Raw genomic sequence first — 18,122 nt, 5'->3', positions numbered from 1 at the left:
CATCAAGGTATTTTTCTACCAGAACTGGCATTTTTTGAAGTCATTCAGACAAAGCAGACGCTATCCTCTAATTTTCATGCCGATATTACATTTCAGTTCATGACTTCCAAGCACAATAACAATGCAATGTTGTATCATATTGTTTTTTATTCCCTGACAGAGCTAGTGGAAATGTTTATGCATAACCACGTTCATGTGTGTCCTGTTGTGTGTGTGTGCTTGTGTGTTGCATGTGTGTGTTTGTGCATATTTAACCGGGATTGCCCTGAACAAGGCCACAGCCGTCACACACCATCTTGGCACTTATTTTATCACACACTAACACATGCACACAGTCACCCTGCTGATAGAGATTAATTAGTGCATCCTACTGACTCGAAAGCCAAGGTGTCCATGTGCATTCTGGGAAGAAATGTGACAATGTGAAAGTGTGCCTCATAGATGGTGAAGATAAATGCAGAAACTGCCACACACACACACACACACACACTCTCTTACACACAGGGGTCCAATGTACTGCCCATGCAGCAAGCTATTGTACATGTGTATTGAAGTGCATGCAGAACCATGAGTAAATGGACTCTGCTGAAATCAATTTGCACGTGACCGTACCTTGAACTTTACTACACTGTGTCCTTACTATCGATGTATTACAGTCAGTGAAGCAGTGAGTGGAGCCAAATTGAAAAAGGCAGACAATGCAGCAGATGGCCACAAGAGGAGAGGAGCATGAAGATAGAAAGAGTATAGCGAAAAGTGAAATGCAGAAACATAGGAAAGGAAATAAAGACAAAGTAAGCAACGAAAGAAATAATCAGGGACAGAGAGGGGAGGATGAATAGAGATTGGTGTCAGTAAGAGGTGATGTATAGAGGACAGGGTGATGAGAGTGAGCTGGCTTCTCTCTCGGCTCCAGTAGTAATGTCCCTTTCCAAAACATCACTCATATTTAATGGAGCACAGCTACAAGGGAAGAGAGAGAAAAGGAGAGCACAAAACTCACATGCACGAACACGCACAAACTACTCTGACAAAGGCAGACAACGCAACACAATACAGACTTGAACACACTTGCACAGAGTGCACAAAGCTTGCATGCGCAGATAGAGAACACACACAGATACACGCACACACACACACACATACTGTACGTACACTGTGGTACTCCGACGCAAACAGGGTTCTCTGAGAGTTAATGGAGTTGAGACACAAGGGCCTTGAGACTGGAAGCTGCACTCGGCTTGGAGACGGGTAGAGAGAAAGAAGGAGTGAGAGAACAAAAGAGAAGCGACGAAGAATCTGGGAGCTTTGGCTTTCATATGAGGATACGTGTAGAAGTGAAGAAAAGATGTGGTTGAGGCACATGATGGAACATGATCCTCAGCTGAGCATGTCTTAACTGTGTCTCAAAACACATTCGCCTGTCTGCTGAGATGAACGGAAAAAAGCACAAGGGTGCAATTATTGTGGACAACAACTGTTGTATAACAATGTAAACGGAGAGAGATAGCAACACATCACAGACATAAACTGTATTTCCTTGTTTCACCACCCACATACACATGATGAGTCACCCAGTAGCTTTTTCCTTAAATCTTATTCACGTCCTCGACATTATCCTTTTAAAAAAACGTATATATAAAAAGCCTGCATCTTTATCAGACTTGGATTGGGATTTATTCTTTCTTTTTTTTTTGCAGGAATCAGTTATTTGAAATTATTGGAGTCTTATTGTAAATTATTCTGTTCCAAGAAGTCAGTCAGCAAAAACTAACTTGTGCAAAGAAACTTTAGCAGTGTGTGTTTACTGACGTCAAAGTGGATCTCTGTCCCCCTCCAGGCTCAGGCCTTAACGACGGCCAATGGCACGCAATACGTTTGGTCGCCAAGGAGAACTTTGCCATGTTGACAATAGATGGCGAGGAGGCGTCTGCTGTGCGCTCCACCTCACCTCTCACCATCACCACAGGAGGAACCTACCACTTGGGAGGTAAGAGCCACCGCAAGAACATTGCCACAGATTGGACAAAAGCATTGCCATTCTCACTTTCACCTCCATTCATTGTTATCCCATCACATTCCTCTCCAGCGCCCATCTGGGAGGCATCAGAGTATAAGATGGTCATGCTTTACGGAGGTAAAAGATGGTCTAGAAATGGGGCAGTGTCAGAAAATAGCATCCAATTTACACATCTCAATGTTTTTTCATAAATTCTACGAAATATTGTCATATATCTTCAGTTTTTAGTTGCTGTGTTGTCTTAAACGTGTAATATTACTTTTTCTGGTTAATTTTCTTAGCCTCCTATTGTTTGCTTGATCAAGCCCGGGACACAGGTACATGTTATTTAATCTGCCTTTACTTTGGAGTTCTTTATTTTTGTTAATTTGTATAGAATATGTTTGGAAAGAAATGTATTGGTGTTAGTCGGCTATGAAACCAACCTGATATCACTCCCAACTCGTCAAATACGGACTCTTGGTCAGTGCCCCTCGGCTAATGATACCGATGCACAGAGGCACCCTTAAGCATCTGTATGAGAAGCACTGGGCTTTCAGCTAACTCCAACCCATCCGCGTCATTATTAGATGGTCAGAGCAAACGATGTAGTATGAATGCCAAGAAAGTCCATGTAGGACGTGTAGGAGTCCAGTGTGAAGCGTTATAATTAGTGTACCTTAGTTCTATTACACTTCTGTATACTTAACAAGCTACATAACAAGCCTACTAAAGTGGTAACCATGCCACAATTATTTCCTAAACCTAAGTACCTAAACTGAGTAGCCTTCTTGCGTAAGTAAAATAAAAAACTTTGTAAACCTACGTTGAAAGTTTCATTTTAAATAGAGACTGTATACATGTAACTATTGGAAACTGTACTTTTTCTGGGAACATGGAAGTTAGTTGTGAAAAGACACTGTAGGCGTAATGAGCGGAAACGGACACCCAGGGTACCTAAACCGCCATAGGTTGCAGCGCAGGGCCGCTGACCAGGTCTTGACGAGTTGGGTGTGAGATGTGTTGGCAGGACTCCGTGAAACTTATTCGATGAACCGTGCCAACATAAGTCTTATTCCTCTGTGTGTTTGCAGGCTAAATATGTCTATAAATCATTTATCCCACTAGAAATCTATATCCCAGTGGCCAGAGTTCAGGAAGTTGCTCACTTAGCAAGAGCACAGACACAACTAGATCACCAGATACACACAACCAGTGGGAACAAACACTAACACACACGAGGCAGCCACTATCTGTCTGAATTAGGAAGACGCCAGGTTAATGATGCCAGACACTGCTGTCCGTCTGCTGGAAGATGGCTTGTTTCTAAGTGTGCACATGTGACTTTTTGTGTGTGTGTGTGTGTGTGTTGGCACCTGTATGAAATTACAGTAACTGAAAGAGATGGTCTGGGCTCTGATAGCTCCATCAGGCCTCTGTTCCTCTCTCTTCCTCTCTCTATCAGAGTACAATCTCCTCGATCAAGCAAGACTATTTCCCCGGGCCAGTCAATAAGAATCATAGTGCCTCACACACACACACACACACACACACACACACACACACACACACATCCAGATTATTTGATTGTATGTTGTCCATCTTAATTAACTATTCTCTGCTGTTTAGTGAATCACCCTTAAGCCCATGATGAGTATTTTTTATTTCTAAAATCTAGTCTTCTGAGGCCTTGATATGCTAATTGCATTTCACTCAGGAACCATCCAAAACCGGCTACATTGTTTACTTGTTTCTTGCATTTTTTAATCCAAGGAGGATTATACAGTATAAACACTTTATCTTTTATTATCGCTTGTCTTTTTTTTCACCTGCTATTTTTTGTCTTCGTCTGTCTTTTATTTTTTCTCCCGCCTCTCCTCTCTTCTTCCTTCTCACCCTCTAGCCTCCGTTTTGATCCAATTGGTGATTTATTGATTTTGGTAAGCTGAGTTGGGAATCAATAGTGGCTGAGAGAAGAGGATCTCTGCAATGTCTTTACCCCTTGAAGAGGGCAGAGGAGACAAGCAAGAGTGAGTGTGAGAAAGGAAGAGTGAAACTGAGGAGAAGACAGATAAAAGATAGGAGGAAAGTAGAGACAAATACTGAGATGAAGAGACTTTTTTTGGCAGAGAAATTTCGAGCGAGTTTTTAAGCGAGTGCAAGACTCGAGAGAGAGAAAAAGGAAGTGAAAGCTATGTCCTTAGGAGCTGAGAGGCTGAGAGGTATGGTGACATTGAAACATAAAATCCCAGAGGCAGTACATGGATGTCATCAGACACATAACTCACATTCTGAGAAAGAAATCTAGCACGTGGCTTTCATTTGCATCCACACATATACTCACTCACACATGTATGCATCGTTACAAATCAGAGAAATACAACTGTGTTCTTTCAGAAGTTTTTATCCCCCTACCAACAGGCACGACTGGGTTTTACTCGTTAGTTTTACATGACATAATGAATACTGAGGAGCAGGGAGTCTGGTGGTAAACACAAGTTTGAAGGCTGCAGGGGCTACAGAACTGCTGATTATTACTATGGCAAGGAGTACAAAGAGATATTTAGGCCACCGCTTCACAGGCTAGGGGAGAAGTTTTAGAGAGACATTCTTAGTTCAAACTCGAAAATTTATTTTTCATGTGAAAAGGTACGTGTGTACTGTTGCAGCTTGTTTTCAGCTCCGGGAGTTATTTTAGTTTGCTCTCAACTTTTTGACAATTGGGTTTGGTTTTACTTTAGATTTGTACAGCATACTGATCAGTCGTCCAATTGCGTGACCTGATTTTATTACGACTTGCCTCCCCATTATCACAGACTAACAATGAAGGCCTGAAGCCATCTGACTCCGTGTGTATGTCGGTTCGTGTGAGCGTGCATGGCTGTTAACTGTGTTGGTGTTTTTGACCACGTGCCCTGAAACTCCTAAGCACTCATACGTAGAGGAACACACTTCATTTACAGTTCAGACAGAATATCTATAGCATTTATTCAAAACACCTCATCACATTCAGGGGCTAATTTTCATCCCAGCGCAGAGGTAGCCGAATAATATGGTGAGTGAACAAAAGACAGTTTAGCCTTTGACTTGCCCTCAATTAGTCTTAGATTGTTCAGCTTGATGAGTCAGAGAGGCCAAGCGCGTTAAGCTGTCCTAAAGCTCTCGAACCATATCCCATCAGCACTTTCTATGTGACTGTTCTTTCAGTGTGCCAGTATTCTGAACATTCAATAGTATTTTATGTACCGGATGAGGCTTCGTCTAGGCAGCCATCCGCTTCAAATCGCGTGGCTTCAAGGCACCAATCTGCTGTGTTATTCATTGGCAACAGTTGTTGATCAGTGACCACAGTTTTCACAGCCTGTAGACGAAGTAATGATGAAACTACGTCTTAATCATACACTCATTGTGACAATGGGTTTTTGACAATTGTTTTTAGGTTGTTTTAAGTTGTCCTCTCTTCATCTTATTGTGACGCATGTAGTGGACATATTATAGTGTTTGCTCTGCATGTAAAATGATTTTGGGTTCAAAGTAGCCGTCCCACATATTCCTCTTGAGTGAGTGCCACTGTAGAAACCTGTCTTGAATGCCAGAAGAAAGATGGTTTTATTCCTCAGTTTATATATTCCTCATTTAATGTTTTTTTTTTTTTTGTTTTCACTGCGGCTTAATGTTTATTAAGCATACCCAACTGGCACATTAAACCAAATTAGAACTTATTAATATTATATTGAAGCTTGGCTGCCAAGCATATGCAGGGATATACATACATTATGCATATACATACAAAGTCTGAAGCAGTGTTTTAATTGACATTGCAGAAAATACGACAATATTTCACAAAACACATCAACGAAACAAAACGTCGAAAAACACAAAAACAATTAACAACACACATAAAACTCCAGAAAACACAATGATACTTCACAAAACGCAAGAACATTTGACAACACACAATTCTGGAGGCACTGCAATATTTTTTTGCCCCCCAGGTTTTGCAGCAAGTTCCTCCTTTCTGTGCAGTGAGCGTAGATATCGCATAATGTTATATAGACATTAAAACTCCAGATTTAAGGTGTTAGCCACAATTAAGTTTGTTGTAGACTGACAGACACTGATGTGCTAGGTGTAAGATTGATTAGAATGATAATTGTGCTTAAGCGATCATAAAAGAAACTGTAAAAAATATTTTTTAAACATAACACAGCTGCTTAATGCTTTTAGATTACATTAATATGAATACCATCGAGGTTTGATGCAAAGACAAGCACGCTGACATAAAAAACATTTGCCTTATTTCCATAAGTGGTTATGTTTATTGTATTTTGAGAACTATGATGGGACATTACACAGCTCAAATGCCATTGCCAAAGAGTTGAAAGGCTAAATTATGAAGGCAATGCAGTTCCTTTCTTCACTTATCTTCCTTATTTCTGTCAACGTGTTTAGTTTGTAACACTGTTTTGTATGTGCAATGTTCATGTCAATTAATACAACACTTTTGTAGTAATTCCCTTATACAAGCTCTATTTTAAAAAGATGGAGCAACATTTCGCTGTGTCACATGTCACTGCTCTTGTTTTTCATATACTGAAAAGACATATTCCTTGAGAACAGTTTTTTTTGAGTTCAGTGGCATTAACGTTACCAGCTAAAAACGTTGCTTTGGATAAAATTGCCCTGCTTTTTTCTGATTCTGCGGCATTAAAATTCACGTGGCACTGCCTAAACCCAAGGTTACAGAGTTACAGGATATTATACTTTAGATGTCAGAGGAAAGAAAAGGCTTGGCTCTGATCCACTGTCATCGTATCTTCAACTATGCCCTCTTTCTTAATTATCTTCTTCTCCACTGTTTTCTTTTCTCCGCTTTCCCTCCCTCCCTCGTTTTCTTTCATTCTCTCCAATTTCTCAGTTTATCTTCTCTTTTTTCTTTTGTGGCCCTCATCCTCCTCGTTCCTCTCATCCCTCTTATCCTCTTTAACCGGGTCGGCCCCTTCCTATGCCAACCCTCGTCTCCTCTCATCTCCACCCTTCTATGCTTCAAGCGTCTGCTTTTAGAAGCAGCCTCCTGAACCCAAAGCCTATTTTACGGGGAGTAGTTTCTCACTCCTGACGCTGCGCTTAGAGAAATTAGTAAGCGACTGACACGAGACATCCGCAAATTGAATTTCTCAAGAGGGAAGGTGGACACTCACACAAACACACATATACATAAGGCCATAAAGTCGTGCTCTTCTCTCCACAGGAACAGTGGACAAATTGCAGTCAATTATGGGATGTTCCACCCTGGAGTATGCAGGTGTTTGATTCTTTTGGCAAATGTCATGTTTTCCCTCACATGTATTTCATGTGTATGAATAAATAACAGTTTCACAGCAGCCTATTTGCCAGTCTTAAACTTTTCCATTTCAGTCTACAGGGTGCTGTGATGAAAAACCTCTCTGACCTTTTGAAATAAAGCGTTATGATGCTTCTTACACTCAAGTTGGTTTATTCGGTCACTCCAGTATGTGAAATGTTTCACTTAGAAGTAAAACAAAAGAAAAAAGAGAATACTTTCCAACACTTGCAATGTGAATTAATACTCACAGTATATGTAGAAGTAATTGTGATACATACCAAACCTCCAGCTTCTACATACTACCACCTGTTTCTCTTCATCTTAAAGTGTGTGATGACTCAGACATTCATCAGCTTGTGCTGTTTTCATTTGTCAACTCCTTCTCACTCTCCTCCTCGGTGTATGACACCCATGCACGGTTAGTGTGTGAATACGATGCACCCGCCAGCAACATAGAGTGCTGAAAGAATGAGTCATAAACCTGGAAAAACTCATGCTCAGTTTTGTTCTAAGATATAAAATAAGTCTGTGAATACCTTGTTGGGGCCATGTGCTTGACCATGTGCTCTGAGACAAAGGGATCTTCCTAGCTTGCAGAGACATCTGCAGCCTGATCTGAGTTTCAGATAAGAGCAAGCTCCAAGGAATGTTTAGATGCGAAAGCAATAAAACATCAACACTGCGATCTAATTGGACGAGGGCCACAGACACCCCAGGACCCCCGTGGCTCAGCCCTGTTTCCACAAAACTCTCTTTCTCCCCCAAAACTTTGCCATTCCGTTCTGACTAACGTCGAAGTAAGGAAGCGCGAACACAACGTTGCTGTTTTTTTTTTTTTTAAAACCTACGTTGAAGAGTCGTTAGTCAGTCAAGTTAACAGCAACCACGCTCTTTTCCTGAGCCTAAACTTCCTTTTGAAGACGGAAGTCTATTTTGAAAAGACTCGCTTGTGACGGGCAGATATTGACACGAGATCACTGACATCATGTCCAAAACTAACACGTGAGGGACACCTATAGAATCATAAAAGCCTTCTACCACTGGCCAAGCGCTTGTATGTGAGAATGTGTTAGTATGTGTTCATCGTGCACGTTTGTGAATATATGCATAGTCTTGAGCACATCCACCATATCAGGTAGGCTACATACTGTGCTCGACTTGTGTGCAGTAAGGTAAGTAACGCATGCATGTTAAGTTCGTTTGAAGGTGTGCTCCAAGGTTGTGCTTTTTTTTTCTTGCTTCTTTACAGTCGGAGGAAACAGCTCAGGGAGAAATAGCAGCAGGTGGTTAATAGATAAGCACAGTTTTTCCTGGTGTGAATTTGGGAACTCTACATATTGTGTTTGGCAACAAATTTTGTCCCCCCTGAATATGTTGTGGAATTGTAGCCTCAAAATATTTGTTCAATTTTTACATCTAAGCATTTTGGCCGATTTCCATACCTCTTCTGAAAGCAGATATGCCCCCGAAATGTGTTTGGATGTGGTCACAAGTGTTCTGTAGCCTGAGAGCCAGCTGTGCCAGACAGGTGGTGATCAGGTATTAGGGAGCTGGGGCTGGTCTTCTAGTGTGTATTGTAATGGAAGCTCTTTGGGCGCAGCAGAGGGGCTGTGATAGTGCCAGCAAGACTGCAGGGGATTATTGCTGCTGTTCCAGATCCTGAGGGGTTATGAGAAATAGAGCTTTTGTTTATACAACACATTAAAGTCACACAGCATCGTTACATTCAGGATGAAAATAATCAAATGTGGTCAGACATGCTTTGAGCTATGGGTGTGTGTGAATTGTTTGTGGCATGTACAGATGTATGGCCCCATCTATGCTTTGTTTGCCAAGTGTTTGTCTCCGTTTGTCTCCACATCATTAATCTTGGTCTGTTTCTTCCTCTTGTTTGTCAATGCAGCTGCGATGCAGGATTTTGAATGATACAATGATACATCGCTGGTCGTGGCTTTAGAGCGACAACAAGGGGGAACTTTGACCAAAGTTAAAGCATGAATACTGTCAGGATAAATGTCCTCTTAGTCTTATTTAGCCAACTAATGTGCAAATTAGTTTAGTGCAATGCCCAGATGAACATTTACAGTGTTGATTAAAGTGACAACTTTGATCAACAAAGGCTCCCCTAGTAATCTTCAGTTGTAATATCTTTGAAGTTCTCTGTTTAAATGGGCAGCAGGTGGGCTTAATCAGGTGACACCCAACAAACAAGTAGGAAGTTTTCCTATCGTTAAATTACCCATCAGTGGTTTAGATAGAATAAAAGACAAACCACCCGCTATAGCTTTCACGCCCTACATGTTGGCTGTCACGCCCTTACAACATACATCCATTCACCCATCCGTCGTTCCATGCATTGCTCCGTTCGTTCTGCCAAACTGTCAGAAGGCTGCATTTCCTTTGCATTCATATGCTGTCCAGAGCACACAAAGTGCTGCCAGCCAGCCGGCTGCAGTCTGCTCTGTTTCCCATCTTCTTTATTCCATCTTCTCTCTCCTTTCACTGCCTGTCTGTCTCTCTCCCACTCCCCTGGAAAGACAGCAGACAGGTGTGGCAGGAGAAGAGACAGATGGCAAGGATGACAGGACACACTTTTGGGCAAGGAAATGAAAATCAAAAAATGTGAAGAAAAGGATGAATCCAGCACAAACGCACACGCGGGGACACGCATTTTACTTTTCTGCTGCTTTGTTTGACAGCATAACAGCCAGCCGCATAAACAAAAATATTTTTTGGTGCACACAAACGCACACAGTGCATATGCCCTCTATAATAAGCCTCTTTGATGCTTTGGCCTTGAGGCTAATAGGCATGCTGGAGGGTGTGACAGCTTATAACATCACGATGATGGAGATGTCATTGAGCCGCAGTCTTTTATGTGTGACCTGCGTGCTTGTGACAAAGATTGAATTCCAGGCTCTCATCTCCTATATATGACAGGGCATGCACACTGTAATAGCGCCTGTAAATGTGCACACTAAAGACAGATTTTTGTACATGTAGAATACTCACACGCCTACCATATATCCATGGACTTTCGTTTTTGCAAATGATTTAGGAAGCACACCCTCACACACACATTTCTGTCCTAGCCTTGTCCTTGTTTCAGTCAAGGCCCAGTGCTACCTCTGGACGGGCCATTGACTCTTGTATCTCATAAAGGTACTGTATACAGTAAAACCTATCTGTCCTATGGTCTATTGCGGCCTTAGCGCCGGCATTAAGGCTAATGGGCCTTGTGGATGAGCTCTAAAACCTGAGGACTGATGGAGGTTTGAGACTTGAAAAATGACAATAACAGGACACTGACCAGGTCTGTTGTTCCGCATCAAGGATGATATCATCGTTCAGTCTGATGTCTACTTCTACAGAAGGTCGTCTTTTCATGATGTGTTTTAAATCGTGGATCAAAATATTCATTTTTTGTTGTTGTTTATTGTCGTTCTCCCACACTCTCTCACCTCTTTCACTCCGGTCTGCGAATGCAAGCTGCCGTGCATCCCTTTGTTTCTGTTCCCTCTCAAATTCTGTTGTGTAGTCAGTTTATTCATCTCCAACTCTCTGGGATTTGTAATAGTAAAAAAAAATCCATGATAACGTTTTTTTGTGCTTTTGTTTGTTTTTGCTGGTTTTAGGGTATTTTCTCCAGACGCTGTTCCCACCCTCCCAGCGTACCTTCCAGGGCTGCATGCAAGCAATCTTGGTGGACGACCAACCAGCTGATTTGCATGCGGTGGAAAAAGGCACTATGGGAGCTTTTGAGAATGTCAGCCTAGACATGTGTGCAATCATAGACAGGTAAGAAGGATAATTCCTGCATGCACACACATCCATACGATCATTCATGAATGAAATGTTCAGCCAAATGCAAGGCACTAATAAGTGTCATAAATCAAATGGTTTTGAATTGGGAGAGTCATAAAAACAGTCTCTGAATTATTATCTAGAGATGTATGACTCGGAGATCTGGGTGTTGTGAGTGTAACTGTGCAAGACTATGTTTTTGTGGCTGTGTTTTGTGTGCTTGTCATAATTGATGTTGTGGATTCCCAGGGTAAGGGGATGTGTGTAAACAGTAAAAAAAATAAAATAAAAAAGAGTAGGTTTCATCCTTGGAAAACACTGTATGATCTTAATCAAACATCAAACATGAGCCACTCATTTCTCAAGTATAACAGAGCTGGATATTCTGCACAGCACGTCCCAATGTTGGCTCACTGGAAGCATTCATTACAACTTGTTGACATTCCAATTTATTTCCTTGTCATAGACAAGACAAACACACTGAGATGCATATGGAATCGTCCATGCCTTGCACTCAATTGGAGTGCTTCTTTCCACCGAATCTAATGCCAGTGGGCATAGACGAGGCATAGACGAGGCATAATCTTCAGGGATTATGCCTTGTCCTATGGTAAGCAAAAGTTCAGTGGTTTTCAGTCATGCAATGGCCAAAAAGATTTCAGTGCTTATTGACATGGAGCATGGATTGCAAAGGTAGACGTGAGTAGGAAGCTGCAATAACTAGTTGACCTTGCGCTGATTGGAACAGCATATCCCCTATCCCGAGTGATTTGTTTTCAGGTTAGGTTTGTCAATAACACTTACCCTCATCAATATCCTCAGCCAGAGAAGTAGACACCAGCAACCACTGCTTGATTTAGATCCATTTTGTCGCTGAGATACTTCAATTTAGACCAAAGCCTGGGCCAGATCATTTTCTCAAAGTTCTCAGTCCATACTGAAATGGCAGAACAATTAAAAGTTTGATACCTTATTATTTATTTTTTGCGCGGTTGAATTCACAATAGAAATGTTCACATTGACTGCTTTGGTTGTCAGGTGACTTTGTCATCATAGAAAAGTGATACTCTCCCAGTCCATACTACATTGTGAATCATTATTTCAAAAATCTGTGTTTTCACGGGTGAAAAAATGTAAAAGATCTAGTTTAAGTAATATTTTGGGCACGCTTACATTTTGACGACGCCCTCTTTCCTGGATACGTTTTCATGCCGATGCCATTTGTTTTGCCTTGCAATGTGAAGTAGAATGAAAATAGTATTATACCAGATTGTGGTGCATTAGCGCTGCTGATAGCTACCAGCAGCAGGCTGACTCAGATTTTTCTGACTAACTCTTTTGAAAGTCCGAAGATATCCACAACAGTTTTCCTTCCCTTGTCTTTCCCCATCTCAATTTCTTCAAACGTTGTGTATCAGCCCTGCATTATTTGAGGCGGGCCCTGTCCTGCCATGGAAGATGAATGGGTCCAGTGTTTCCATCTAACTAATCAGAATGTCTTTGAAGGCAGTTCAATAGCCCCGTCTGACCTCCTTTTGATCAATGCCGTTCCACTGTGGGATTCTGTTTTAGGCTGAGATGGTGGAAGAAAACACACATATCTCCACAGACACACAGTCATGCTGACACACACAGGGGCAAGGCATGTAAATCCCCATCTTTCACAATGTCCCTGTCATTCTGTAAGGGTACTGCAACACACACATGAAAGCATAATCATACTGAGGCGCTCCATTCTCTTCAAAGATCTTACATTTTCATACAAAGCCCACCGCATATGTAGTCAGTGTACTCACAGCTTGCGGAGCATAATGTCTTTTGTGACTGTCGGTGCTTGTCAATCGCAGCCCCTTATATTATAATTTTCTATTTAATTTACAGTGCATGCAATAGCATGTTGATACAGTCATGGTTTAATAGGATTTGAATACCCATGGGTGTATATAAACTGTACTTTTTGTCATCAGAACTTTTTCTTTTGTTCATGAAAGACAGCGTCACTGTTGAAATAGCAGGCAAGTACATGTGTAGTAGTGTTAGCTAAAGTGTCTTTTTCTGCACCAGTCAACACAGTCGGAGCTAGAGGTGGATAATTATTTTGCAAATGTAATTTTTCTGCAGCAGCTATGTCTCGCTCTCATTCTACACATAGTTACAATACTGACAATACAGTCCATTCACAATAACACACCAGCACTCATGTTTTCAGAATGTAAGAATGTACATCTGTAGTTCATTGTCACTTCAGGATTGACAGCTTACAGAACAGAGCTCATCCACATATGAAAAAAAAAGATGTAAGTGCATAAGAGTAATAACAGCGATCGTCTTGTCTCCGGCTCTGTGCTGCTTAGCTGCCCGACTCCCTACAGAAGGAAGAACTCAGTTAAAGGACCCCTGCAGCTCTTATGAGTCAATATTTTTTTTTTCAGCTGGCTTTCCTCATCATATTAGTTTTCACTGAAGCTTGCACTTTAATGACAAAATGTGTGCACAAGTACATAGTGTGCGAGTTTGTGTGTGGGAAAACCCAGCTCTGAGACTACAGTGCCTCAGGATCCATCCCCACCAGGCCTGAAGGCAGATCAAACCGCAGAACTTTGATGTATTCAAGATCTGAGTTGGTATTGAAATTTCAACAAGAAAAACAGTGGCGTCTGAGCTGCTATGTGCTCAATGCTGTATTCACACGGCGAAGGATAACGCTGTTTACATGCACTACACTCCTTACTCCAGGTCCTTTTTGAAATGTAGATTATGACTGTAAAAGAAACACACATGTACAACAGTCGTATACATGGAGAGTCAGCAGGATAAACCCCAATTCTGTCACCTCCTGCTTTCCATGATCACAAAGAATTTCTTTCAGTGTAGGCAGACATGCACTTAAGTTGTTCTCATTGACAGTTTTGTGCGTCTGACGTGACAGCCCTCTCACTGTCCTGGAGTCTGTCCTGGCCAACCTCAGCAGGCAGATGGTTGACATGGGAGTGTCATTAGCTTGATTAAACTCACATGGGCCTTCTAGGCTGTAAAAACTGTCTCTTTCCGTTGCTACAGCAGACATCCAACCTGCATCATTGCCTTTGGTTTTGCACCTTCAACACCTTCACAGCACATGCATCCATGCAAGGCTTTCGTTACTGACTTTGCTGATCTACACACACTGTTGGTTTTGCGTTAACTGTAGTTTGGTAAATTGTGTTGGTTTTAAGTATAACCTTGCGTTGACTCCCGCCTTGTCACAGCCAATTTGTGACAAATGGGGGCTCGTCTGGGATGTAAAAACGTCTGGTAAGGTTAAATCTAGCCTTAGTGTGACAAAGGAGGTGAAATTGAGTTTTAGCACTAAAGACCAGGAGTAAAGATTAAAGTGCCTTTGGTATTAAGCATTGTAATTAAGGGTAACACGCAAAGATTTTTCTTCTCTTGTTTGTTTGGTTACTGTTGTGGAGTTCATTAGGTGGATGTTTTAAGGGAGCAGCATTTGTGCTGGTGTATGTTATTGGTGAGAGTGGTCACATCTTAGTTGGTAGGGGCCATGCATCTCCTTTTTAGCCTAAAGTGGTCGATCTCAAAAGGACACCAAGCCGTTTTTTGTTTTCAGCTAATGTGACCAAGAGTTTGGGTGAAGACAATGTCAACTGGTTTCTAGAGGGTTGCCTGCTGGTTCTGGTGGAATCCGTGCAGATGTACCCACCACCAGTATCTGTCTGAAGACTAGGGTTGAGTCTACTTGGGTAGTAAGTGTGACTAGTTAGATAGGGCTGGCGAGGTTGTTCTCTGTGGTATCTTTGATTTCCTCATTGCACGTATTCAAGTACCTGAATTTGTGTTTTTGTCTTGTGGATTTGTAACCGTAAACATAAATGCTAGTATTGAAAAAAATAATTTGGTCGTGTGAATTAACTTTTAGCGTGGCATGCCTCAAGATGCTTAGGTTAATGGTAGTTTGGTTTGTTAGTGAGAATGGTGTTACCTCAACTGTTGTGTCTGCAACTTGGTCAAGCAGCTTTGGTAGTAAGTGCTACAGCTCATGCTTTGTTCGACTTTTTTGAAGTAGCTTGGTTTCCTCTTTGTGTTGTGCATCTTGGGATGACTTGGTTGGCTAGTGAGCCTTTGCTTCGAGTAACCTTTGGGTACGCTACTTTGGTTTTTTGATGCTTATGGTAATTCCAGTTTTGTGTGCATTTGGTAGCTGGAATTTTTGATATACAAATACTTCTGATGAACTTTGGTGCTCATTTTAATGCCTCACGCAATGTATTGAAAGTATGAAATGGTGTTTAATTGCAGCTCATAATAGCTTCCCGTTAACCAAGGTTATCAGTAATTGGCTGATACTGATGTCTATTTTTTTGTTCTTATCCAGATTTATCCACTCTTAAAATGTCTTAAGCACAATTGTTTTTGATGTGGAATAAAATGCTTTCTTAGTGTGAACAAAAGGCCATGTCAAAGTAGCTGAAGGTGGTAGGGGCTTTCTGTTTGCTATATTTAATCAACTGTCAACTAAAATATTACAGTCTCCGTTGGGTGTAATATTTATACAAGGATCAGTTCCTACCGCTGGTCTTACACTTTTAAAATGTGTTTTATTGTCCATGCAAATGCATTTGTGGCCAATAACATCGCAAATCATACAATCTGAACACAGGAAATCACTCATTATTCAGATTTTGTTTTGCTTTGACATTGTCGTATTGATGCCTCTCTGCATTAGTACAGATGTGTATTGATGTGTAAGGTTCAATGAACACTCGTAATCCTTTGCCCTACCCATACTGTATACTACTGTTCTGTAGAGGAATGTATTCAACAAAACCTTATAGACATTTTCTGTAGGTTTCACCCTACACGATTCTCAATACCAGATAATATTTTGTGTCAACATATTTAACATACAGTAATATGTCATTAGACACAATGATAGTCAAATGTGTTCTTGTATAAGAATCTAATCTCAATGTCTCACACGTGACAGATGGTAGGAAAGGAAGCAGGCCATTTATCAGATGTTAATGCTGTATATTTATATCACCACACCCAGTCATAAATCTGAATTAATCTGCTGCATGCTGGCAGTATAGACATGTGACAGTGGGCTGTGTCTAACCTTTACAAACATGTATATTTTTTTCTCCTTTAAAATGCATCGCATGTCTTGCAAATGTTTAAAAGTACTCACTCTTTCTCCAGGTGTATGCCTAATCACTGTGAGCACGGTGGCCGGTGTAAACAGACGTGGGAGAGTTTCAGCTGTACCTGTGATGGAACAGGATACGCTGGAGCCACCTGCCACACATGTAAGTGCGTGAGGGTGTATGTGTGTGTGTGTGTGTATGCGCAGTTGTGTGTTATTCGCTATCTGCCCCCTCCGCCTCTCTTAACTCGAAAACCATTGCGTTGTGTTCCTTGTGTGTTTGTTTGATTCGGACTCCCTCTGTTGCCTTTGAGTGATTTAAGCTGTTTCTTCTTCCAAAGCCACAATCCTCAGCAGTGGGACAGATGAACTTGTGAAGTGTTCAGGGGCCAAGCTTTTCTGACTGCTTTGTGCGTTTTGTTCTGGTCTGACCCGACCAAAAGCACGAGCACACAAATAGAACAGAGTCTCAAAAGATTTTTTTAAAAAGCCAACGTTTTTTTTTTTTTTAAAGGCTTATAAATTGGAGAATGCCATCCTTCCTCCCATGTGCTACAGACATTGTTCTCTTTTAAGAGAGGATGAGAATGGAACGTTTTGGCAATATTGTGTATGTCCAACATAAAACAGATTTAATATACATGAAGTGTGAGAACATTTGAAGAGTGGAGTGAGTGAAAAGGACATTGTTCAGAATATATCATTGCAGAAGGACAGTTTGAATTCATCAGAATGGAAATAAAGCGTAGACACTAATAACAAAAAATCACACAACATACATTAAGATGTTTTTGTGTGACGACATTTTTATCCGTCTGTGTTTTTCAATATCTATGAAGGACTAATTCACTAATTAGAGATAGCTGAAGGCACATTAGTGACATGATGATGGGATGAATCGGAGGACCAGCCAGGAAAATATGAGTTAGGAGACAGGGTGAATAATGCATTCTGTTTAAAGTATTTTGTGCAAGTCTCCAAACTTTACTTTAAGTGCTAATAATAAACGAGTACTTTGTTAATCAATTAGTGGATTGACCGAAGTGTCAAACATTTGCCAATTCCAAATTCTGAATTGTGAAGCTTTTCTCTGTTATATCATTGTAAGTGTTGGGTCTTGGACTGTTGTTCACTGATATCTTCTCTTTTAGAACCTACATTTGAATTTGGGTTTGTTTCCATTTCGTTAATGACTGTAATTCAGTTCTGGTGAAGGTTAAAGTGAAGCATAGGTGTTACATCATTCTAATCACATTCCCTCTACAGCAATGTATCGTGACTTTCTCTGTTGGCCTTTGAATCTTTTTATTGTTTTCGCACTGCTGTGAAGAAATCCTGGGCGAAGTGCTGGTAATTCAGCTTCCATTGTGTTGCAGCCTTTGACCAATGGCTTTGAAATATAAGTAGTGCCTCACAATTCTGTTCAGATCCTTGTGAGATGGTTCAACAAGGTTTTGTTGAAGAGGATATACTCTCTGCAAGAAACAGCATCACTAAACTCCTTGAGCAGAGGGATATCTATGAGAAAAAGGCCGATAATGAAGCAGTTAGAAGACGGAATGAAAGAAAAAAGGATGTCAGCGGGGACAGAAAGAAGAGACATGCAAAAACAGAAACCATTATAATGAGCTTAGACTAAAAGGCAGAGATGTTATTTTTGTTAAAGTCATTATTAAACCTGTGAATGGTGTCTCCTCAATCAAGGAAGTTTCACTCCAAGTCGCACACTAAGTCCAATGAATTTGAATATGTGCTATTTTAGATCCATCCCAAGATTCTACAGTTGTATCAATCTTTGGTCCATTACAGGCAGAAACATATTATAGTGT

General features: G+C 41.0%; 1 protein-coding gene across 1 annotated transcript in view; it reads left to right on the top strand.

Moving 5' to 3' along the window:
- The window catches only part of cntnap2a (contactin associated protein 2a), a 277,910-nt gene that overhangs the window by 166,975 nt on the left and 92,813 nt on the right, over positions 1-18,122 (top strand). Inside the window, exons 10-12 of the mRNA XM_076080696.1 lie at positions 1,841-1,990; positions 10,982-11,144; positions 16,350-16,456. Of these exons, the coding sequence (XP_075936811.1) occupies positions 1,841-1,990; positions 10,982-11,144; positions 16,350-16,456 (420 nt within the window). The remainder of the gene's footprint in view (positions 1-1,840; positions 1,991-10,981; positions 11,145-16,349; positions 16,457-18,122) is intronic.

Source organism: Anarhichas minor, unplaced genomic scaffold (assembly GCF_050575085.1).
Source record: "Anarhichas minor isolate MPS153535 unplaced genomic scaffold, ASM5057508v1 ptg000074l, whole genome shotgun sequence".
Lineage (NCBI taxonomy): Eukaryota > Metazoa > Chordata > Actinopteri > Perciformes > Anarhichadidae > Anarhichas > Anarhichas minor.
Note: the sequence above shows the minus strand (reverse complement) of the source record. Positions and strands in the feature narration are given on the sequence as shown.